This window comes from Somniosus microcephalus, chromosome 8 (assembly GCF_052327205.1).
Source record: "Somniosus microcephalus isolate GS21.2 chromosome 8, FLI_Smic_1.0, whole genome shotgun sequence".
In the NCBI taxonomy this organism is placed as follows: domain Eukaryota; kingdom Metazoa; phylum Chordata; class Chondrichthyes; order Squaliformes; family Somniosidae; genus Somniosus; species Somniosus microcephalus.
The window spans coordinates 80,169,360-80,194,514 of NC_140994.1; the positions used below are offsets into that span (position 1 = coordinate 80,169,360).

General features: G+C 45.1%; 1 protein-coding gene across 1 annotated transcript in view; it reads right to left on the minus strand.

The window, feature by feature from the left end:
* LOC147113665 (uncharacterized) overlaps positions 1-25,155 on the minus strand; it is a 126,765-nt gene that overhangs the window by 27,106 nt on the left and 74,504 nt on the right. Inside the window, exon 6 of the mRNA XM_085994913.1 lies at positions 12,042-12,154. Coding sequence (XP_085851039.1) covers positions 12,042-12,154 — 113 coding nt within the window. The remainder of the gene's footprint in view (positions 1-12,041; positions 12,155-25,155) is intronic.

The following is a 25,155-nucleotide window of genomic DNA, read 5'->3' on the forward strand; positions in this document are numbered from 1 at the left end:
TCTGGGTCACGCTCAAGGTAGCAGGAGTCTAAGTGAAAATGGAATTGGACACAGGAACAGCCCTAACAGTCATAAACCGAAGGGACTACAAGCGGCTATTCTCACATATACCCTTGAGAGATACAAAGATTGTCTTGAAGACGTACACGGGGCAAAAAGTCTACCCCAAAGGAAAAATAAGGGTGAACGTTATATATAACGGCAAGGAAACACCAAAAATGGACCTATATGTATTGCCAGATGGAGGACCACCACTACTAGGACGTGAATGGATCCGGAAGATACAGCTAGATTGGCATTCCATACAGGCACTGACTGTGGCTGACAAAAAGGATGACGACGTCACACCTGGGCAACTGTCAAAGATCCTAACTGACGCGAAAGAAGTGTTCCAGCAAGGACTCGGAACACTAAAAGGCACGACAGCGATGATTAAAATTGAAGAAAACGCAAGCCCAAAATTTTTTAAGGCCAGACCTTATGCGATCCGCCCAGCCGTCGAAGCAGAGCTGGAGAGTCTGCAACGTTCAGGTGTACTGTCCAAGGTAGACTGGAGCGAGTGGGCTACACCCATCGTCCTGTGATGAAAAAGTCATTGAGCAGCACGCCTGGGGAACCAAGGAAGGTTCGCATCTGTGGGGACTTTAAGGTAACAGTGAACCCGGTCCTTCACACCGTACAATATCCACTTCCGCGGATTGAAGATATTTTCGCCTCGCTATCTGGAGGGAAACGCTTCACTAAGATTGATCTGGCCCAGGCGTATCTGCAAATGGAGGTAGAAGAAGCATCAAAAAAATACCTCACAATCAACACCCATAAAGGTCTCTACCAATACAACCGGCTGGTATTCGGGGTAGCATCAGCTCCGGCTATTTGGCAGAGGGCAATGGAACAAGTCCTGCAAGGGATCCCAGGAACCCAATGTTATTTGGACGACATCCTGGTCACGGGCGAAAATGACAGTGATCAACTTGCCAACCTGGAGCAGGTGCTCACTAGATTGCAGGAATATGGGCTCCGAGCTAACCGCCCAAATGCGAGTTTTTTAGAAAACAGATCTCGTATTGTGGCCACGTTATCGATAAAGAGGGGTTACATAACTCCCCAGAGAAGATTGAGGCGGTAGTCAAGGCTCCAGCACCGGAAAATGTGTCACAACTGAGGTCGTTCCTCGGGCTGGTAAACTACTACCATAAGTTCTTGCCAGATTTGTCTACAATACTACACCCACTGAACACCCTACTGCAAACTGGGGTGCCATGGAAGTGGAGTGACGAATGTAGACGAGCTTTCCAGAAGAGCAAAACACTAATCACATCGAAAGAGGTATTGGCCCATTACAACCCGGCATTACCAATTCGGTTGGCATGTGATGCGTCACCCTACGGCATCGGAGCGGTGCTGTCGCACAAATTCTTGGACGGCTCAAAGAGGCCAATAGCCTTTGCGTCACGATCACTAACCTCAGCCGAGCGTAACTACGCCCAGATTGACAGGGAGGCACTCAGCCTAGTGTGGGGAGTGAAAAAGTTCAATCACTATCTGCACGGGCAGAAGTTCACCTTGCTGACTGACCACCAACCACTTGTGTCCATCTTTAATCCAAAGAAGGGCGTTCCGGTGATGACTGCGCAACGGCTACAAAGATGGTCCCTTTTTCTAGGGGCGCACCAATATGAAATCGAGTATAAGGGCACGAAACAGCATGGAAACGCTGATGGGCTATCACGCCTGCCACTGCCTACTGTGGAGGAAGCACCAGCAGTGGATCCTGTCAAAATATTTCATTCGACTATAATTGAAAGCTTGCCAGTAACTAACGCTGGTAAAGAGAAGGAGACCCGAAATGACCTGACACTGTCTCGGGTATATGATTTGATGGTGAAGGGATGGCCAGCACATGGCGACTCACTGTTGCCAGCATTCTCATCCAGAAGAGAACAGCTATCAGTATGCCAGGGGACCTTGATGTGTGGATCCCGAGTGGTAATTCCACCCAAGTTAAGGGAGAGAGTGCTCAATGAGCTTCACGAAGGTCATCTGGGAGGGGTGAAAATGAAAAGCCTTGCTAGGGCTTATGTGTGGTGGCCGGGGATCGATCAGCAAATCGAGGACCTGACAAAGAGCTGCTCAGGATGCCAGAAGGTCCAAAATGCACCACCACATGCCCCTCTACACCCATGGGAACGGGTGCATATTGATTTTGCTGGTCCATTCATGAACTCAATGTTTTTAGTAGCCGTGGATGCGCACTCGAAATGGCCTGAGGTCATCAAAATGTCCTCCACCACCACGGAGAAAACTATTGCAGTCCTACGGACCATTTTTGCCAGGAACGGCTTGCCAGAGCAGATTTGCTCTGATAACAGACCACAGTTTGTGTCCGAAGAGTTTCGAAGATTTATGAAAAGGAATGGGGTAAGGCATTACATATCCGCCCCATATCGTCCAGCCACAAATGGATTGGCTGAGAGGTTTGTACAAACCTTTAAGAAGGCAATAAAGGCTATGTACAATGACAACATTCCGCTGCAGCACAAGGTGGACAATTTCCTGTTCGCCTACCGGAATGCGACACATGCAGTCACCAACCAGGCCCCAGCCATGATGTTCTTTAACCAAAGGTTAAGATCTCGCCTGGATTTGCTCAGACCAAACGTACGAAGAGATGTTGAGAGTAAGCAATTCCAGCACATCCATGAGAAACCAACAAGGAGCTTCAATGTAGGGCAACCAGTCTTGGCCCACGACTACCGAACAGAAAAATGGCAGCCAGGAACGATATGCACACGGCAGGGCCCACTAATGTACACAGTGGACGTTGGGGAGAGCATCGTGAGACGCCATGCTGACCAGATCCTAGAGTCACAGGAACAAGTCAACCCCATGCCTCGCCCATACGTACCTGGTGATGAACCCGACGTACAGGTAGCATCTACCCCAGAAACAGTAGCATCGGAAGCTGATGAACCAACCGACGACAGGGGGCCAGAATCGCCTCCGCACCAAGAGCAAGACACTCGGGAAAGGCGCTATCCAGAAAGGATCAGGAAGCCTCCCCAAAGACTGAATTTATAAATAGACTATTTTCAGCTAATGTTGCATGTTAAAAGTGTTAATTGTAATTAGTTTGATATTTAATTGTTAAATGAGTGTTATGGTACTGTTAATCTAAAAAGGGGAGGAATTGTAATGTATGTACCTTTAAGGGGAGAACTACTTTTTACAGCTCCTGTATACTGTAGTACCAGCAGTGACCACACCTGTATATAAACCCTGAGTAGTGATCTGTACAGTTAGTTCTGGAGTAACCCTCATGCAGTAAACACCTGTTGAATCGTTCCCTGCAGTCTGATTATTGAAGGACACAACATTAAGATATCGAACAGACTCTGCCTAATCATATTATGATTTTTTAAGTGCCCTGTTACCACTTCCTTAATAATGGATTCCAGCATTTTCCTGATGACTGATGTCAGGCTAACTGGACTGTAGTTCCCTGTTTTCTCTGTCCCTCCTTTCTTGAATAGTGGGGTTACATTAGCTACCTTCCAATCCATTGGGGCCTTTCCAGAATCTAGGGAATTTTGCATCCATCTCTTTTAGAACCCTAGGATTTAGTCCATCAGGTCCAGGGGATTTTGTTGGCTTTTAGTCCCATTAGTTTCTCAAGTACTTTTTCTCTACTGATATTAATACTTACGTTCCTGACTCTCATTAGCCCCTTGGATCCCCACTATTTTTGGTGTACAATTTGTTCTTCTACTGTGAAGACAGATACAAAATATTTATTTAAGGTCTCTGCCATTACCTTGTTCCCCAATATAATTTCACCTGTCTCAGCCTCGAAAGGACCAACGCATGCTTTTGCTACTCTCTTCCTTTTTATATACTTGTAGAAGCTCTTACAATCTGTTCTTATATTTTTTGTTAATTTACTCATATTCCATTTTCTCCCTTTTTATTAATTTTTTGGTCATCCTTTGCTGGTTTCTAAAGCTCTCCCAATCCTCAGGCTTACTACTATTCATAGCAACATTATAAGCCTCTTCTTTTAATCTAATACTATCCTTAACTTCTTTAGTTAGCCACGGTTGGATCACTTTTCCCATGGATTTTTTATTTCTCAATGGAATGTATACTCGATGAGAATATTGGAATATTTCTTTAAATGTTTTCCACTGCTTATCTACCAACATACCTTTTAGTTTCCCAATCTACCTTGGCCAACTCTCCCCTCATACCTACATAATTGGCTTTATTTAAGTTTAAGACTTTAGTTTCGGACTTGAATGTCACTCTCAAACAATGTGAAATTCTATCATACTCTTCCCCAGAAGATCCTTTACTATGAGATTACTAATTAACCCTGTCTCATTACACAAAACTAGATCTAAAATAACCTGTTCCCTGGTTGGTTCCATGACATACTGTTCTAGGAAACTGTCTCGAATGCATTCTATGAACACGTCCTCCAGACTACCCATGCCAATTTGATTTGCCCAATCTATATGAAGATTAAAGTCCTCCATGATTATTGCATTACCTTTGTTACAAGCTCCTATTATTTCTCAATTAATACTCTGTCCTACGGTATAGCTACTGTTACGGGATTATAATCTACTCCCACCACTGTTTTCTGCCCCTTGTTATTACTTATCTCCATCCATACTGATTCTACTTCCTGATCTTCCGAGCCAAGATCCTTTCTCGCTACTGTCCTTAAGTCACACTTAATTATCAAGGCTGCTCCACCTCCTGTTCTAGCCTGCCTGTCTTTCTGAAACGTCAAATACCCTGGAATATTTAATTCCCAACCTTGGTCACCTTGCAACCACGTCTCTGTAATGGCTATTATATCAAAGCCATTTATCTCTATTTGTGCCACTAATTCATCTGTCTTGTTACAGATGCTTCATGCATTCAGATAAAGAACCTTTAGTTTTAACTTTTAACCAGTATTCCTTGCTTTGACCTTATTCATTGATGCACTATTACCTTTAAACTCTCTGTCCCTTCCTGTCCCACACTGCTTATTTTTACCCAATTCACTGCACTGTTCTATTTTCTTGACATTTCTCTTTAGCTTACTACATTTCCACTCACCTGTTCCCTCTCCCCACCTTTTAAGTTTAAAGTCCTATCTACAGCCCTAGTTATTCAATTTGCCAGGAAACTGGTCCCAGGCCAGTTTAAGTGGAGCCCGACCCAAAGGAACAGCTCCCTCTTTCATTAAAGGCGCTATATAAATACAATTTTTTTTTCCCCCGAGGATCGCATTCTGAGGAAATTCTCACATGAGCTGAACAGGGTGGAAAAAGAGGACAATAGGAAACTCATGACATTTCTCATTCTTTTTGTTTCCACAGCAACTGGAAGCAAGAACGGTGCTACAGTGAAAGAAGGAACCAATGTCAGAATACTTCAATGTCTATCATTGCCTGCAGAAATTGGCCCACTCAGTCATGAACCCAATCACCATTCACACTAGATTAACTGGGGGACGATGCAGATATCTGGAAGAGAAATTGACATAGGGTGATTTGCAACTCACAATGAAGCAAGACGATGAGATATTGTAGGAACAAAAGGAACGGGAGTAGGTCATTCAGTCCCTCAAGCCTGTTCCCGCCATTCAATTACATCATGGCTGATCTGTACCTCAACTCCATGCACAAGCCTTATCCCTTGATACCCTTACCTAATATAAATCTGGCGATCTCAGCCTTGAAAATTTCAATTGTCCCAGCATTCCCAGCCTTCTGGGAGAGAGAATTCCATATTTTCACTGCCACTGTGAAAAGGTGCTTCCTGATTTCACTCCTGAATGGCCTGGCTCTAATTTTAAGATTGTGCCTCGCTGTTCTGGATTCCACATCAGAGGAAATAGTTTCTCTGTATCCACCCCATGGAATCCTTTATCATTTAAACACCTCAATTAGATCACACCTCAACCTTCTAAACTCAAGGGAATACAAGCCAAGTTTATGCAACCTGTCTTCATAGTTTAATTCTAAGACCCGGTATCATTCTGATGAATCTGCACTGTATCCGCTCCAAGGTCAATATATCCTTCCCGCGATGCGGAGCCCAGAACTGAACACAGTACTCCCGATGGTACATTGTGCTCCACCTCCAGATCCCAAGTGCAGGCACATGAGATGCGAAACCCTGACTACAGGGAAGTCAGACTAGAATCTCAGGGGTCTTGCCATGGCAAGGCGAATGCTTGGACAGCATTAGAATCAGACGAAGGCACTCCAAAGACGTGCGGCAAATGGCAGCAGAGTCCAATGCCATCCCTTGCAGCGCTAATAAAGAGGGTTTTCTCTGCAATGCAGAGTCTGCTGAGTATAGTGGAAGCTCCAAAAACTTCTGTATATGTCGTTCAGAACACGGAGGCCTCCTAACTAGACACTCTGGTAACTGGGTGTCTGCAGGAGGGTCTAGATTCCCTGTGGTGCTGCTTTATGAGCCTGGCTTCCCATGTCCCTCCTCCTCTTCCACCTCCAACAAATAAATCATAGAGGGGGAAAAATCCCCACATGGGAAAAATACATTTTGAAGCTTTCCCCTTCATTTTAGGGCAATTCCACAAACAAGAGAAATACTTAAGGGTGACTTCGACATGAAGCTGGGAGCCTCAAGAATGAAGAGGAAAAAAAATGGGCAAACGACCAATCCAAAGTAATGACTCTAACAGCGCAATAAAACACAACAATGTGCCTTTAAGATGCCAGCATCAAACTTCCTCAGTTCCAAGTCACCTGTCCTATAGTGCCATTCATTAGATCAACCGATCCCAAGGAGGAAGTGACGGAATTTAGGACTTATGATGTCAACATGGCCTAAACTCATTATTTGCCTGGCTGTACCTTAGCCAGGATGGGCACATCTTACAACTCTTACTCACTTCTGGCAGAATTTAGGATTGAACGTAAATGTGAGCAAAGAACGAGCGGAACCTCTCTTCTCCCCCAAAATTCCAACCCCCACCTGCTTCCTCCCTCCGCACCGATAGTTTGATAGATCCTCTGGGCTTGCACCCTATCAGAATTTCAGGGGCCCGTGTGTTTTAACACTTATAAATTAGGGGACAGAATTATAGGATGCAACTTAATCTTAAGGTTTTGAGTGTTATCAATTAGATTTGATGCTTGTGACACATTCTCAAGATGCAGTTATGCTGCCATTTTTGCTTCCATGCACAGCAGTTTTGACATACATCTATGGAAAAGTGACAGCATGTTTCTGGGCTCCGATCCCAATCTGACTCCAGCACCCAGTAGAGACAAGCGGTGTGAGATCCCCTGGGAGGCCATCTCAGACTGGCTGGGCCTGGTGCTGGGAGGATGGCAACTCTAGAGCGGCAAAGCCAAGTTTGAAGTGTTCAGAAGCCCCAGTGGATTTCTTGTGCACCTCAAATGTACTGCAGTCTCTTTAATGGTCTGAGAAAGTGAACACTCCTATTGGTGCTCAATTACCCGCTAGAGACCAGATCTCTGCACGTAAACACCTACGCCCAGAGCTCGTTCCAGGCCAGGAGGTCGTGACTCACAGCCCCAAGTGTTCGTTATTTGATGGAAACACCTGCAACCAGGTTGGTGCAGAAACCAGAGTCTGAACTGTAGATCCAGAAATCTGTCCAGCGGACTTGTGATTCAGATCCCTCTGTGTGCCCAACTTTCTCTGTCTTGGTTGTTCTTGGGAATATTGTTTGCGTTCAAATTTCAACACAAAAATTAGAGAAGGCTGTGCAATCACAGCGATCGATACGGGTGTGCCTGAGTTTTGTAACCAGGAGTGTCAATGCCTTTGCATCACTCCTGGCAGAACATCAGTTTACCGCCTCTCTCCTCCTCCTATAAGACGCTCCTTAAAACCTACTACTTTGACCATCTTTTGGTCACCTGTTCTACTGTCTCCTTCTTTGGCACGGTGTCAATTTTTGTCCGATTACAGCCCTGTGAAACGCATTGGGGCGTTTTACTACATTAAAGACGCTATATAAATGCAAGCTGTTGTTGAATCACACTTGTAGCGTCACTAATTTACAGCAGTTTACAATTTGTAACCATTTGTATTACATCCTTCCAAACCGTGTCCTGCTAGTTCAAGTAACAGAAAAAACGTTAACGGATGAGTTTTATCAGCTTGAATCTCCAGCACAGAGATTTCCCCAGAGTGAGTGCGTATCAGTAAAACAGGCAACTCAAGTGGTCAGCAAATCCTTAAGGGCCCACTGACTTCTGCACCCAAATTCTCAATCTGTGCTGCGAGTAGACAAAGCTCTTCCCTGGGAGTGCACATTTGCAACATTTACCCTTAAATATACTAATCTGTCAATGTTCCCCACAATATACTTCTGTATATAGAGTCATAGAGGCACAGAAGGAAGCCATTCAGTCCATCTAGTCCATGCCGACTCGCTGTAGAGCAATACAGTCAGTCCCATTCCCCCGCTCTATCCTCGTAGCCCTGCAAGTTAGTTTCCCTCAAGTGACTATCCAGTCTCCCCTTGAAAATATTAAGTGTCGCCGCTTCCACTACTTCCGTCGGCAGCGAGTTCCAGGTCCTCACCACTCGCTGCGTAAAGAAGTTTTTCCTCACATCCCCCCTGTATCTCTTGCCCAAAACCTTCAATCTGTATCCCCTAGTCCTTGTACCATCAACGAGTGGGAACAGCCTTTCCCCATCTAGCCTAGCCAAACCCGTCATAATCTTGTACACCTCGATCAAATCACCCCGCAACCTCCTTTGCTCTAATGAAAACAAATCCAGTTTCTCCAACCTGCCCTTGTAGCTAAGATCCCCCATCCCTGGAACCATTCTGGTAAATCTCCTCTGCACCCTCTCAAGTGCATTCACATCCTTCCTAAAGTGTGACGACCAGAACTGGACGCAATACTCCAGTTGTGGCCTAACCAGCGCTATATAAAGGTTCAGCATAACTTCTCTACTTTTGTACTCAATACCTCTATTTATGAAGCCCAAGATCCCATATGCTTTGCTAACTACTCTCAAAATGTACTGCCACCTTCAGGGACCTATGCACATTAACTCCCAGGTCCCTCTGTCCCTGCACACTCTTTAAAACGGTGCCATTAAGTGTATATAGCCTCTCCCTGTTCCTTCTGCCAAAATGCATCACCACACACTTCTCTGTATTAAATTCCATCTGCCACTTATCTGCCCATTCTGCTAGCCTTTCTATGTCCTGTTGCAGTCGATTGGTATCATCCTCACTGTTTGCCACACCCCCAAGTTTGGTGTCATCGGCAAATTTAGAAATTCTACTCTGTATTCCAATATCCAGGTCATTTATATATATATCAAAAAAAGCAGTGGCCCCAACACTGACCCTTTGGGACACCACTGTCTACCATGCCCCAGTCTGAAAAACAGCCATTTACCACAACTCACTGTTTTCTGTCCTTAAGCCAATTCCTTATCGAAGCTGCCACTGACCCGCCTATTCCATGAGCCTCAATTTTGTTAACCAGCCTTCTATGTGGTACTTTGTCAAACGCCTTCCTAAAATCCATATAGACAACATCTATTGCATTCCCTTCATCAATCCTCCCTGTTACTTCATCAAAAAATTCAATTAGGTTAGTCAAACATGATCTGCCTTTTACAAATCCATGTTGGCTCTCCTTAATTAGCTTAAACCTCTCCAAGTGCCCGTTAATTTTTTCCCTGATTATTGTTTCTAAAACTTTACCCACCACTGATATTAAACTGACCGGCCTGTCGTTACTAGAATTGTCCTTGCACACTTTCTTGAACAATTGTGTCACATTTGCCACTTTCCAATCCTCAGGCACCTCCCCCACATCTAGGGAAGATTGGAAAATTATGGCAAGCCCTTCTGCTATCTCCTCCCCCAATTCCCTTAGCAGCCTGGGATGCAAGCCATTTGGACCAGGCAACTTATCCATTCTAAGCATACCCAGCCTTTCTAGTACATCCTGTCTATCAATTCTCACCCCTTCCATTGCTTCTGCCTTTTCCACTTCTACCGATATTTTGTCAGCATCCACCTCCTTAGTAAACACCGATACAAAGTACTCATTGAGTATTCTAGCCTTGCCCTGCGCCTCTAAGCATATATCACTTCATTGTCCCCAATAGGCCCCACCCCGCCTCTTACTACCTGCTTACTGTTTACATGCCGGTAGAAGATTTTTGGGTTCCCTTTTATGTTAACCGCCATTCTACTCTCATATTCTCGCTTTGACAATCTTATTTTCATCTTCACTTCCCCTCTCAACTTATTGTATTTGGTCTGGTTCTCCCTTGAAGAATTCACCTGACATTCATCATACACCCTCTTTTTAATATCTAAAATGTTCTCAGATATTTCAAGAGTTGAGGTACCCAGAATTCAGCAATTGCAATATAAAACTGTACCAGAACATAAAGAATTGTAACGTGGTCAATGCACTATTTACAGTAACTGTTTGGTGTTTTATTATTACACAATCTAACTATAATGATTCCTCTTGGAACCATTTGAAAACCACATGAAAACCACAGCAACACAAATCTCGGGTTACACCAAGGAAAGATTGTTTTGTTTATTTTTTTAGTTACGGAACATCACAGGGCGACAGGAAGTATTAATAAAAAGGCTTCTGTCATTTGAAAAATGTTTATTTAACTCTAGTACACGCACATGGAGCTCAATCTACAATTACACGGCACCTTAAATGCTCACACTGAATAGTCAATCCTAAAGCATCTTTATCAAATGATGCTAATATATCAGGACGGAATTTGCTGAAAAAATAATGACCTGTGAACGACGCTCGTCGTTATTAATGCGCAAATCGGCCAGCAACTTGTAGCGAGGAAGAGATATCCCGTGAATTGCGCATCGGCACAAGTTGCTGGACGATTTGCGCAGCTCCCATTAGCTTCTTGAATACGTCATCTCGCCCCTTAACCTCTGTGATTTTCATGACGTTGCTGCATTCACACATTATTTGCCCATTAAACTCTCTAGAGAACGTCAAGTCCAGTAATTAATAGCGCAAGTATCCTTTTAACAATGTGATAATTGTTAATGACTGCCAATCAACCTCTCTGGCCAAAAAGTGAACAATTAAAAGTGTGGCATTCGTCAGGTGTGAATTGTTGGTGGAGATTTTAAAATGTCACATTTTACATTTTTATCTTACTTTTCCTTTCTGTCTCTTTTTTTCTCTCTCCCTCTCTTAATCCAATCTTTCTTCCCTCTGTTTCTCTTTCTGTACCGGACTTGACTCTCATTCACCCTCCTTCTCAGTCCTTCCTCTGTTTATTCCTCAATCTTTAAATCTCACTGGTTAAGGACTGTTGGTCCCGTCATTCACCAAGGTCCCAGATGCCTCATTGCCCGCGCCGTGCCTTTGTCAGCTCGCACTTCCAGCAACTTAGAGCAAAAATAATTTGAGCAGAAGTGTACAGGAAAAAATCTAACCAGCCAGATGTCCTGCCCCAGCAAATTCCAGCCGATAGTTTTGAAGATTAAGTGTGCACAATTGTCTGTGATGTGAAAGTAATGCTGGTCTCAGTATTTCAGAAACAGTCCCAGAAATTTTAGCTCATTCGGAACAGAAATTTCTCTATAAAACTGCATATTGTTTTCCTTTTCGTCCTAAACACTACATCTTCTGCAGAGCTTGCCGAACCAAGAATTTTGATTAGTATTGTCCAAAAACAGCGAACACAATGAGTGTGCACCATCTTTTTAAAAGAATCATTCAGATGTAAAATCTGCTGCTTAATTTCAAATATCAATAGGAAATGCACAGCGGGTTAGTGGACACTTCAAAGCGACAGATAGGCTAATATGGAATCTTTATCAGAAGTCCAGTATTTGCAGGTTTATCATCTCTGAAAATATTACTGTACTGCCGATAATGCCAGGAAATCACAAACGCTGGTTATACACACATCACAGTGCACATACCACAAGGTTACTGGCAACAAGAGTTGATTTTTATAAGGAACTTGACCGACATCCCCGACAGCCTCAAGGACTGCGAACGTACCTATTGCAAAGCTCGCCTCGGTTCAGTGCAGTTGTCTCTTCAGCATGTGTGGCGACGGCCGTCTCTGCACTCCCTCGACAGTCTGCCAGCGAAGGAGTCCGCCTCTCCATCTCCTGCAGAAAGAAAGAGGAACAATCTTTCAATGGCCCGCCACGCCAAGCTCCAAAGGTTCAGCTCGCACACACACCGCAACTTCCAAAACGCTGTTTTCGGACGCACTCAAAATACGCAGGCAAGACGACGACAGCTGTCTCATTTCGCTGATGTAACATGGTATCATCCAGATCAAGGCCAAACTGCCACTGCTACTGATCCTGATCTGGCAATAAGCGGACAGGAAACTGGCGCATTCTGGGTTTATTTTTTTTTAAACTTTAAATTCTTCAGTGCACTAAAATGACTTAATCCAGTTTATATTTCCTGTAGCTTTATGCTTGTGATTGTTGAGTGCTGTGTAATGGCACACTCCCAATACTATACCTTTGTCTGCCCGATTGATCTGAGTAAGTGTTTTTTTCTGCTGTGTCATGCAGCTGTTTGCACTGCCGTACACAGCGAGAGGACTGGTGAAAGAGTCGGCATCTTTCCACAGTTTTGAGATTCTAATGATTCAGCTGCAGGACACAAGTCTCCTTTCCTACACATCCTGCAGACTCCACAACTAAAGGCCAGCCTCCCCACCCCACGGTCCTGACAGCTGGAATAGATGGAATCATCGCAGCCCCAAATAGAACTTACTTCAGCAGCGAGTGTTGCAGCAATTACCAGCTCGACGATTCAACAAAAACACAGCTAAATACCCTGGATATTACACTCACTCCTTCAGAATGGTAGGTCTGAGAGGGGTACTACTAGTGGGGGAATCTTCTGTTTTAAGTAGTAATATTGCACTTGCCTCCAGTTATATAGGATGGAAGCTGTAAGTGCAGCTTCGCTAGTTGTAGAGTACCCGAGGATGGATTTCAATGGTTTTTTTTTATTTTTTACTGTATTTATTTTGAATCATAGATTTCTAAATTTATATTAGCCGTTAGACCAAACACTATACGAGGCCAAGATTGTTAGATCCGTGGTTCAGTGGATAAATAATTACACGGATGCTGTACATAAACAAATAACAGGTCTTTACTGGAGGAGGGTAATCTCTAGACTGGGGTACAGAGGCATGCGCACAGCTTATATACCGGTGTGGTCACTGCCAGTACTACAGTATACAGGAGCTGTAAAAAGTAGTTCTGACTTAAAGCACATACACTACAATTCCTCCCTTTTTAGATTAATAATACCCCCTTAATATTCAAATAACAATTACATTTTTACATGTACATTCAATAACAAAAGTCCATTTATAGATTCAGTCTTTGGGGCGGCTTCCTGACCCTTTCGGGATAGCGCCTTTCCGGAGGTTCTTGTTCTTGGTGCAGAGGCGATTCTGACCCCTTTTCATCGGGTAGTTCATCGGGTTCCACTGCTACTGGGTCTGAAGTAGATGCTACCGGTATGTCGGGTTCATCCCCAGGTACTCGAGACATGGGGTTGACGCCTTCCTGTGACGCTAAGATCTGATCGACGTGGTGTCTCACAATGTTCTCCCCGACATCCACTGTGTACATTAATGGCCCCTGCCTTGTACATATCGTTCCGAGTTGCCACTTCTCTGTTAGATAGTCCCGGGCCAAGACTGGTTGCCCTACATTGAAGCTCCTTGTCGGCTTCTCGTTGATGTGCTGGAATTGTTTGTCCTCAACATTTCTTCGTACATTTGGTCTGAGCAAGTCCAGACGAGATCTCAACCTTCGGTTAAAGAACATCATGGCCGGGGTCTAGTTGGTAACTGCATGTGTCGCATTTCGGTAGGCTAATAAGAAATTGTCCATCTTATGCTGTAGTGGAATTTCCTCATCGCACATGGCCTTTATCGCCTTCTTAAAGGTTTGTACGAACCTCTCAGCCAATCCATTGGTGGCTGGATGATACGGGGCGGATGTGTAATGCCTTACCCCATTCCTTTTCATGAATTTTTGGAACTCGTTGGACACAAACTGTGGTCCATTATCAGAACAGATCTGCTCTGGCAAACCGTTTCTGGCAAATATGGTCCGTAGGACTGCAATCGTTTTCTCTGTAGTGGTTGAAGACATCTTTATCACCTCAGGCCACTTTGAATGAGCATCCACTGCTATTAAGAACATTGAGTCCATGAATGGACCAGCAAAATCAATGTGCACCCGTTGCCATGGAGAGGAGGGCCACTCCCATGGGTGTAGAGGGGCATGTGGTGGTGCATTTTGGACCTTTTGGCATCGTAAGCAGCTCTTAGTTAGGTCTTCGATTTATTGATCGATTCCCGGCCACCACACATAAGCCCTAGCAAGGCTTTTCATTTTCACTCCCCCCAGATGACCTTCATGTAGCTCCTTTAGCACTCTCTCCCTTAACTTGGGTGGAATCACCACTCTGGATCCACACATCACTGTCCCCTGGCATACTGACAGCTGTTCTCTTCTGGATGAGAATGCTGGCAACAGTGAGTCGCCATGTGTTGGCCATTCCCTCACCGTCAATTCATATACCCGTGACAGCGTCGGATCATTGCGGGTCTCCTTCTCTATATCCGCGTTTGTTACTGGCAATCGTTCAATTATCGACGAATAAAATATCTCGATAGGGTCCACTGCTGGTGCTTCCTCCACCATAGGCACTGGCAGGCGCGATAGCCCATCAGCGTTCCTATGCTGTTTCGTGCCTTTATATTCTACTTCATATTGATTCGCCCCTAGAAACAGGGACCATCTTTGTAACCGCTGTGCAGTCATTACTGGCACGCCCTTCTTAGGATTAAAGATGGAGACAAGTGGTTGGTGGTCAGTAAGCAAGGTGAACTTCTGCCCATGCAGATAATGGTTGAATTTTTTTACTCCCCATACTAGGCTGAGGACCTCCCTATCAATCTGGGCGTAGTTGCGCTCGGCTGAGGTTAGTGACCGAGACGCAAAGACTACTGGCCTCTCCAACCCGTCTGGGAATTTGAGAGACAGCACGGCTCCAATGCCGTAGGGTGATGCATCACATGCCAAACGAATTGGTAGTGCTGGGTTGAAATGGGCCAACACCTCTTTTGATGTGATCAATTCCTTACACTTCTGGAAAGCTCGTCTACGTTCGTCATCCCACTTCCATGGTACCCCTGTTTGCAGTAGGGTGTTCAGCGGGTGTAATACCGTAGACAAATTTGGTAAGAACTTGTGGTAATAGTTTACCAGCCCGAGGAACGACCTCAGTTGTGACACATTTTCCAGTGCTGGAGCCTTGACTACTGCCTCAATCTTGTCAGGGGACTTATGTAACCCCTCTTCATCGATGACGTGGCCACAATATGAGATCTGTTTCTGGAAAAACTCGCACTTGTGGCGATTAGCTCGTAGCCCATATTCCTTTAATCTGGCGAGCACCTTCTCCAAGTTAGCGAGGTGATCACCGTCATTTTCGCCCGTGACCAAGATGTCGTCCAAATAACACTGGGTCCCTGGAATCCCTTGCAGGACCTGATCCATCGCCCTTTGCCAGAGAGCCGGAGCCGAGGCTACTCCAAACACCAGCCGGTTGTATTGATAGAGACCTTTATGAGTGTTGATCGTAAGGTAATGTTTCGAAGCTTCTTCTACCTCCATTTGCAAGTACGCCTGGGCTAGATCAATTTTGGTGAAGCGTTTACCACCAGATAGCGAGGCAAAAATATCCTCAATTCGTGGAAGCGGATATTGCACCGTGTGAAGGACTGGGTTCACTGTCACCTTAAAATCCCCACAGATGCAGACCTTCTTTGGTTCCCCAGGCGTATTACTCAACGACCTCTTCATTACAGGAACGATGGGTGTAGCCCACTCGCTCCAGTCCACTTTGAACAGTACTCCTGAACGTTCCAACCCTTCCAGCTCTGCTTCAACCGCTGGTCTGATCACATAAGGCACTGGTCTGGCCTTCAGCAACTTTGGACTTGCATTATCCTCTATTTTAATTGTTGCTGTTATTCCTTTTAGTGTTCCTAGTCCCTCCTGGAACACTTCTTTTGCGTCAGTTAGCATTTTTGACAGTCGTCCAGGTGTGACGTCGTCATCCTTTTTGGCCTCAACCTTCAGTGCCTGTATGGAATGCCAATCTAATTGTATCTTCCGGATCCATTCACGTCCTAGCAGTGGTGGTCCTCCATTTGGCAATACATATATATCCATTTTAGGTATTTCCTGGCCTTTATATGTCACTTTCACCCTTATTTTTCCTTTGGGGTAGACTTTTTGCCCCGTATACGTCTTCAAGACAATCTCTGTAGCTTTCAAGGGTATGTGTGAAAATAGCCGCTTGTAGTCTCTTTGATTTATGACTGTTAGAGCTGACCCTGTGTCCAATTCCATTTCCACTTGGGCTCCGTCTATCTTGAGTGTAACCCAGATAGGCTGGTGATCCTCCATTTCGGTTACCTTATGTAGTTTCAGACAACCCAGCTCCTTGCTTCCGGAGTCTGTGTCACTTTTCTGTTCGTCTGAACCACTGTCCATCACCTGGTGTACCTTTTTGTACTTCTCCTGTGGAGATTTCTTACTGTTGGTTTTCTTCCCAGACCTGCAGGCTCTTGCTATGTGTCCTGCTTTCCCACACTGTCTGCACACTTGGTCCTTGAACCAACAATCTTTCTGGTCATGTGTTGTTCTGCCGCAACGATAGCACTTCCCTGTTCCATAGGTCATTTCGTTGGTGCCATATTCTTGCGGTCTCCGTTGTATCTCTGCAGCGCCCCTTGCGGCTGCTTCGTGTGATACTGCCATACTGAAAGCTTTGTCCAGCGTAAGGTCCTTTTCTGATAGAAGCCGTTTCTGGGTTCCTTCACTTTGTAGCCCACACACAAACTTGTCCCTTAACGTGTCGGCTAGTCCTGCTCCAAACTGGCAGTATTTCGATAGCTTGCGCAGTTCCGTTAGGTACTCAGCATTGCTTTCGTCTTTGTGTTGGTTCCTTTTATGGAACTTAAATCGTTCTGCTATCAGCAGCGGTGTGGGGTTTAAGTGGTCCTGTAGGATTTCTACTATGCTTTCAAAATTCTTGTTTACCGGCTTCTCTGGGGTTATTAGATTTTGCAGTAACCCATAAGTTTTTGCACCCATGGAATTTAACAGAACCAGTGCTTTATTAGCATCTGGCACTTCATTCACCCTGCAGTACACCTCAATACGTTCCACATATGTCACCCAATCTTCGACTTCATTGTCGAACGTAGAGATACTGCCACTCTTCGGCATCCTTGGTTGTGCGTTAACTATCACCAATGGCGCCTCCCGCGCTTCCCCTTCTTCTCCGCTGGCACAAAATGGCGTCTCCCGCGCTTTCCTTCCTTCCCGCGCTCGCCCGTCTTCTCCGCTGCGGCTTCGCAAAATGGCGTCTCCCGCGCTCTCCCTTCTTCTCCGCGGCTCAATGGCATCTCCCCTTGCTTCGCCCTGTGGACCCTGATCAGCCCGTGATTCCCTGGCTGTGCTCTGCGCGTTCTTCTCTTGATATTTGCCGACGCCGCTCAGTCTCGAACCCGGCTGTTTCTTACCCTCTCTCTCTCTCTCCGGTTTGCAGTATTTTTCCTCGACGCCGCTCGGTGATCAACCCCCGGCTGCGCCCTGCTCTCTTCACCCTCTTTCTTACCCCATCAACGCTGCTCGGCTCTCTCTCTTTGCCGTCGGTCGGCTCCAGCCGCCGCTGCTCGGGAACGGTCTGCTCTGGACCTGTCGTCGGTCTCTTACTGCTCGTTGTGGCTGGGGAACCAAGCCCGGCTCTCCACAGCCTCCCCAGCGAAGTTGGATCTCTGCCTGACTGCTGGGCGGTTGCTCGCGGTTGACGCCAGTGTTCCGGGACTCGACTATTTTTTTTTATGTTGCAGGTAGATTCGCATCGACAGTCGTCGCCACTGTTAGATCCGTGGTTCAGTGGATAAATAATTACACGGATGCTGTACATAAACAAACAACAGGTCTTTACTGGAGGAGGGTAATCTCTAGACTGGGGTACAGAGGCATGCACACAGCTTATATACCGGTGTGGTCACTGCCGGTACTACAGTATACAGGAGCTGTAAAAAGTAGTTCTGACTTAAAGCACATACACTACAAAGATGACTCCAAGCAGAGACGTTTAGCCGCTCTGCAATGGACTTCAGGTTAACGTCCACTCTCGCTCTGGAGAGAGAGCGCTGAGGAACATAGAGGAAGGTATTAACCCCTAGCAAACTACATCCGAAACTGCATTTAAATGGTTTTCTGCAGACTGACATGCCTTTTACACAAGGATTAACCTTAACTTCACTCAACAGGATCGCTGACAATTACTTGTACCCCATCATTAAGCACTGGAAAAATGCAGCGCCGAGTTTGACATCAAATTACTGTACATTGTGATGTATGCAACTGTGCAACCTCCAAATGCCATCCTAACTCTTGTCCCTTTTTTCCTTCCTCTAGGTTCTGCTCAACAGCCAGAGCTCCTGAGGAAGGCACCTCAGAGGAGGAGAATCCCTCTGAGGAGGCACGGTCACCCGTTCCATCACTGCCAAGCACCAGCACAGACACTGGGTGGGCACTGTGGTTGGGTTATAGAGTGAGGTATAGGGGTCCGCACATGCAGATATACCTAGCACTAGTTCGCAAGAGCAGGTAGGGAGTGCCCTGGAGACAGTTCACCAAAGGGCTGAGGAGGACAGAGATACAGACTTCAGAAGCCCAGCAATGAGAAGAAAACCACTTGCCTGACACGAGTGGTTGTACAAGGTATCGGGAGGCCTTCCAAGGAGCTTCAGCGCCATGGCTGAAAGTATGGAGGAGTTCACTTTGAGTCTATGTGGTATCATCTCGCATGGCATCAGCACTCTGCAGTCTACACTGGAGACTGTGGTCACCTCCAGGCAGCTGGGTCGCACAACAGGAGTCCAAGTTTGCACGCTTTGATGGAAGCTCAAACAACTGCCGTACAGGCTCTGGGCTCAAACCACTGCTCTGCCCTTGGACAGAATGGTGGAACAAGTGGATAGAGGTTTTCAAGAATTCACTCATCATCTGCACCCTGGCCTTCTGCAGATCAGTGGCAGCGATGTGACCCCTAGCCCCACGGGAGTAGCATGGTGGGAGTGGCCCGTGTTGCCCTCGCTCAGGACGTCAGCAGCTTTGCCCACTCACCACCGCCTCAACCAGAATGTCAGCTGGGCCAGACTGCCTCGGCTTTTGTTGCCCTGTCTCCTCCAACTCCAATCCTCATTGCCTCGCCATGTTGTGAAGAATGCAGCAAACTATGCATGATGTGGTCCACTTTGTCTGGACCATATTGTAGGGAGCCCCCGGAGTGATCAAGGCACTAGAACCTCAGCTTCAAGATGCCAATGGTGTGTTCAATGATGTTCCTTGCGGTCCCATGGCTATTAGTGTACCTGCGTTGATCAGGCGTGGTGGGATTATGGAAGGGTGTTGTCAGGCAGGTGTGGTGGGGGCATCCCTTGTCCCCTAGCAGCCATCCTGGAGAGGTGGAATAGTGAAGGGATGCATGTGTGTCTCAGGATGAAAGCATCATAGCAGCTGCACAGACTTGTATGATCCTTTGACAGTGATCACACACCAGCTGGACATTGATGGAATGATAGCCCTTCCTGTTGGTAACAGCTCCTGACTCATCCTCTGGTTCCCCGATAGCGACATGCACGCAATGGTGTCTGTACACGAGGAAAGTCGGAAAATCCCAGAGCTCCCTCATTCTGGCCTCCATTGGGAAAGTAATGCACTGACTGGCTCTGGTTAAATGGGCTTAATGTAGCTGCGCACTGCAGACCGGGAGATGCATAGTGGTAATGTTACTGGATGAGTAATCCAGAGGCCTGGACTAATAATCCAGAGACAGGAGTTCAAATCCCACCATGGCAGCTGGGGAATTTAAATTCAGTTAATTAAATAAATCTGGAATAAAAAGCTAGCATCAGTAATGGTGACCATGAAACTATCGGATTATCGTAAAAACCCACCTGGTTCACTAATGTCCCTTTAGGGAAGGAAATCTGCCATCCTTACCTGGTCTGGCCTATATGCGACTCCAGACCCACAGCAATGTGGTTGACTCTTAACTGCCCTCAAATGGCCCAGCAAGCCACTCAGTTGTCAAAAAGGTGGCTCACCACCACTGTTCCCTCGAAGGTGCGCGGAGCGATCCCGGAGCTTGCGCGCAGTTGAATTGAAATGCCACGCAGAGAGCTGGACAGTAGCTGGAGTGGGGAAGGGGCCCAATACACAATGGCCCCAGGAATCCAGACAGACTCGTTTGCGAGTCTTGCCACCTCAGAGCTGATCGCAGCTCTTGAAGCGTGTGTTCCGATTGTTGATGGGTCGCTGTGTAATGCTGGGAGGGGTTTGGTTTTCTCCCTTGAGCTGGACAATCCCCCGCGCTCTGATTCTTCTCCTTTCAGCCTTCAGCGCTGGCTCGCAGTATACCGGAGCCGCGCATGCGCAGTATCCAGTTGGGCCACGCTTTCCTCTGCTCCATGCAGAGGTCAGGGAATCCGTTGGTGGCCGGTGGGAGGGGGGGAAGATCAAGGATCGAAAGGGGGAATCGGACGGGGGAGAGAGCGAGCACCTGGGGGGAGGAGAGAAAGAGAGACAGAGGGGGAGAGAGAGAGGGAGAGAGAGAGGGAGAGAGAGAGAGACACGGAGACAGAGGGGGAAGAGAGGGGGAAGAGAGAGAGAGAGAGAGAGAGAGAGAGAGAGAGAGAGAGAGAGAGAGAGAGACAGAGACAGAGAGAGAGAGAAAGAGCGCGAGCGGGGTGAGGGTCCAGATGCGTGTAGTCCATTCCTGGGGACTGAGTGGTGGCCGCACTGAGGAACAACACAGGTGGAGGCGCAGCACATGTAAAATGGCCGCTGGAAGGAGGCTAAAACAAACAAATTGTAGGCTCCCAGTGAAACAAAAATGAGAATTTTAAAAAAATCAGAAAATTGTTTAAAGCTGGAAAAAAGTACAGGAAAGTGATGTTGAATGTCCCGCAGTAAGTTCCAGTTAAATTTTGCCAAGTGTTGTCCCCTTTTTGAAAGAGTCTATCAGGGTTATTTAAACCATGTTGTGAGAGAGGAGAAAAAGTTTGTGCCCCTGTTTGTACCTGAGTCTGTGAGAGACGGAGGAACGGCAGCAGAAGAGGAAACAACTTCTCCAAAAACTGATCCCACCTCATCGCCAAGGCTGGGGATAGATAACCTCACCGCCTACTTAAGAAGTTTAACCACTTTATTCACTTTCCTATTTGAGCTCCGTTTAGAATTAGTTTATTTTATTTTTTTTGTTGTATGTCTAATGAAAGTGTTGAAGAGGGAAAGAGAAACTTGGAGCAACTTCTGTCAAAGCTGCAACGAGACTTGAAAGAATTCAAAGATTTTTAATTAACTTTTCACAAAAAATGTGTGTTAAAAACACTTTTTTCCCCCTAAGTTTCAAAAATGATTTTGGAAGAAACAGAAACAAAAATCAATTTTCCTCATCTAAACAACTTTCAACCAGGTCGTCAAGTCCAAACGCTTTTAAAGAGGGTCTGAAATGCTTAAAACATTTTAGAATTGAAATTTCTCAATATTTGATTTTGAATGATCAATTGAAGTAAGTAGCTTTACACAAACATGCAACCATGCTGTTGAGGAAGGGGAGGAGAGGGTAGGGGAGGATTTGTAGGAGTTACAAATTACTTTATATTGACATTTAAAAAAATATTAAGACGTTTAGGTAGAGAACCAAAAAAGGGGAAAAATACAAACCATTTTATTTTGTCCGTCGTTCTATAGTCCTAACAAGTCCCAGGAATAATAAGTATAGATTTCCTCTTAAACGCTTACATAAGAAATAGGAGTAGTAGGCCATTTGGCCCTTCGAGCCTGCTCTGCAATTCAGTAAGTCCATGGCTGATCTTCTACCTCATCTCCACTTTCCTGCACTATCCCCATATTCCTCGATTCCCTTAATATTCAAAAAAGTGTCAATCTCTGTCTTGAATATACTCAATGACTGAGCCTCCGCAGCCCTCTGGGGTAGAGAATTTCAAAGATTCATCACCCTCTGAGTGAAGAAATTTCTCCTCATCTCAGTCCTAAATGGTCAATCCCTTATTCTGAGACTATAACCCCTGGATCTAGACTCCCCAAGCCTGGGGAAACATCCTCCCTGCATCCACCCTGTCAAGTCCTGTAAGAATGTTGTATGTTTCAATGAGATCACCTCTCATTCTTCTAAACTCTAGAGAATATAGGCCTAGTCTACTCGATCTCTCCTCATAGGACAATCCCCCCATCCCAGGAATCAGTCTGGTGAACCTTCGTTGCACTCCCTCTATGGCAAGTGTACCCTTCCTTAGGTAAGGAGAGTAAAGCTGTACACAATACTCCAGGTGTGGTCTCACCAGGGCACTATGTAATTGCAGTAACATCTTGACTCTTATACAGTACTCAAATTCTCTTTTAATTAAGGCCACCATACCATTTGCTTTCCTAATTGCTTGCTGTACTTGCATGCTAACTTAGTGATTTTAGTACAAGGACACCCAAGTCCCTCTGAACACCAACATTCCCCAATCTCTCGCCATTTAAAAAATACTCTGCTTTTCTATTTTTCCTACCAAAGTGGATAACTTCACATTTCTCCACATTATATTCCATTTGCCATGTTCTTGCCCACTCACTTAGCCTGTCTGTATCCCCGTGAAGCCTCCTTGCATCCTCCTCACAACTTACATTCCCACCCAGCTTTGTACCATCAGCAAATTTGGATATATTACATTTGGTCCCATCATCCAAATCATTGATGTAGATTGTGAATGGCTGAGGCCCAAGCACTGATCCTTGCGGTACCCCACCAGTTACAGCCTGCCATCCCGAAAATGACCTGTTTATTCCTACTCTCTTTTCCGTCCTTTAACCAATCCTCAATCCATGCTAGTATATTACCCCTAATCCCATGAGCCCTAATTTTGTTCAATAACCTCTTGTGTGGCACCTTATCGAATGCCTTCTGAAAATCAAAATACACCACATCCACTGGTTCCCACTTATCTATTTGGCTAGTTACAACCTCAAAAAACTCTAACAGATTCGTCAAACACAATTTCCCTTTCATAAATCCATGTTGACTCTGCCCAATTCTATTGGCCCAGAAATTCGGGTTGGGGGCTTCCCGCGGGTGCAAGCCCCCGACCTGCACTTACCTAGCGCGCTGGCCGTTGAGCTGTGGGCCTACGTGGAATTCCGATCCGGGGCCTGCTCCAGCTGCCGGCGCGCAGTGCTTGCGTATCCCAGGGGCGCAGTTAGTTCGATGCGTCCCCTGGGATCATGTGGGCCATGGGCAGCCAATTGGAGCAGGGAATGCTCCATTCATAAGTCTGACAGGAAGTGCTGTCAAACTTAGAAATACTACGGGCCCTTTCTTTCTTACAAAACATCACTAAATCTTCAAATAATTTTTTTTTAAAACATCACATTTTTAAAATAAACTATAAATTAAATGAAATAACTATTTTAAACAATAATTTAAATTTTTGAAAAAAATTATTTTATTTTCTAACGGGGCTAAAAATAAACTTACCTTGCTTTAAAGTATTCAAAAATAATAAACCTGTGGAAAAAATGTTTTAATTTTAATTAATTCACCACTTACCTTTCAAAAAGCAGGCCTTACGCCTGCTTTTTACATTTCTAAATTCTGCAGGCTTATGTTCCCGGGAAAACCTGTAAAAAAGACCGAAGTTCGATACGCACGCACAGCCCCTCCTGCGCACGCGTTCGACCTCTGAACCCCTTCGTTCAGAGGAACGGAAGTGCCGGTTTCCCGCGCATGCAGGAAACCGGCACTTCCATCGGGCCTACGGGACCCGAATTTCTGGGCCAATATTATTTTTTAAGTGCCTTGTTACCACATCCTTAATAGATTCTAGCATTTGCCCGACTACTGATATCAGGCTAACTGGACTGTTGTTCCCAGTTTTCTCTCTCCCTCTTTCTTAAATAGTGGGGTTACATTTGCCACCTTCCAATCTGCAGGAACTGTTCTAGAATGTATAAAACATGTATAAAAATTGCAGGAAGCTATGTTAGAAGAAACTACTATTTGTTTATTGAGAAAGACACAGAAAATACTTTGATTAAACTGATAATGTACAATTTTGATTTGGTATAAATGTTTGAAATAGGAGATTAAAAATTGAGAGTACAATGAAGTTTGTTTCCCGCTATTTAATTGTGAAGTACCTAAAATAATTGAACATTTTTCTTGATAAGAGCAGGAACATTTTTCTTGATAAGAGCAGGAATTAATATTGTGGAGAATGTTTGAGAGAAAAACATTAGAAACGAAATTCGTAAATTAACATCTTTACGTCAACATATTAGTAAACATTTCCAAGTCAATCTGATTGGTTCTCCTGTCCTGGAAGAAAGATAAATGTTTATTTCTGTTAAATCATAGCTTTTCCTGCTTTTTGTTTTTAATTTGGTGATGCAAATTGTGTATGTGTTTTTCTGCACTTGTGAATAAGTGCTGCATTTCTGACATGTTACATGGGGGGGGGTGCTGGTTCAAGAAGACAACATTTATTAATGAAAGTGATTGAAGTTGGAAATACAGATACCCGTTTTTGTTCTATTCTTTTTAATACTGTGAACTAAAGAACTACAGCCCTGGTTGCATTGTGATTAATATTCTAATTACTTATGTGGATGTACAGCATGTCAGCGCCATAGGAAAGCCGCTGCTCCTGCTGCTTGTGCAGCCATTGCTATAGTGACATGAGGGATGGGCCAATACGTTGAAAACTTTAAAATTAATACTAATTGCATGAATAGATATGCCTCTTCAGCTCACCTTGGGCTTCTGGATTGTTTGTCGATGCATAACCGTGTAACTGAGTGATGTTTCTGAAGTGTTAATGCTTTATTATGCAGTTCTTTTATATCCCAGTCTTTTCTGACAAGTACATTTTTATTAAATTGAGCTTGTACATGAAGAACTAAAAGCTTTTAATTAATTCTACCGTAAACAAACTTGCAGAATGGGCATGTAAATGACAAATGAA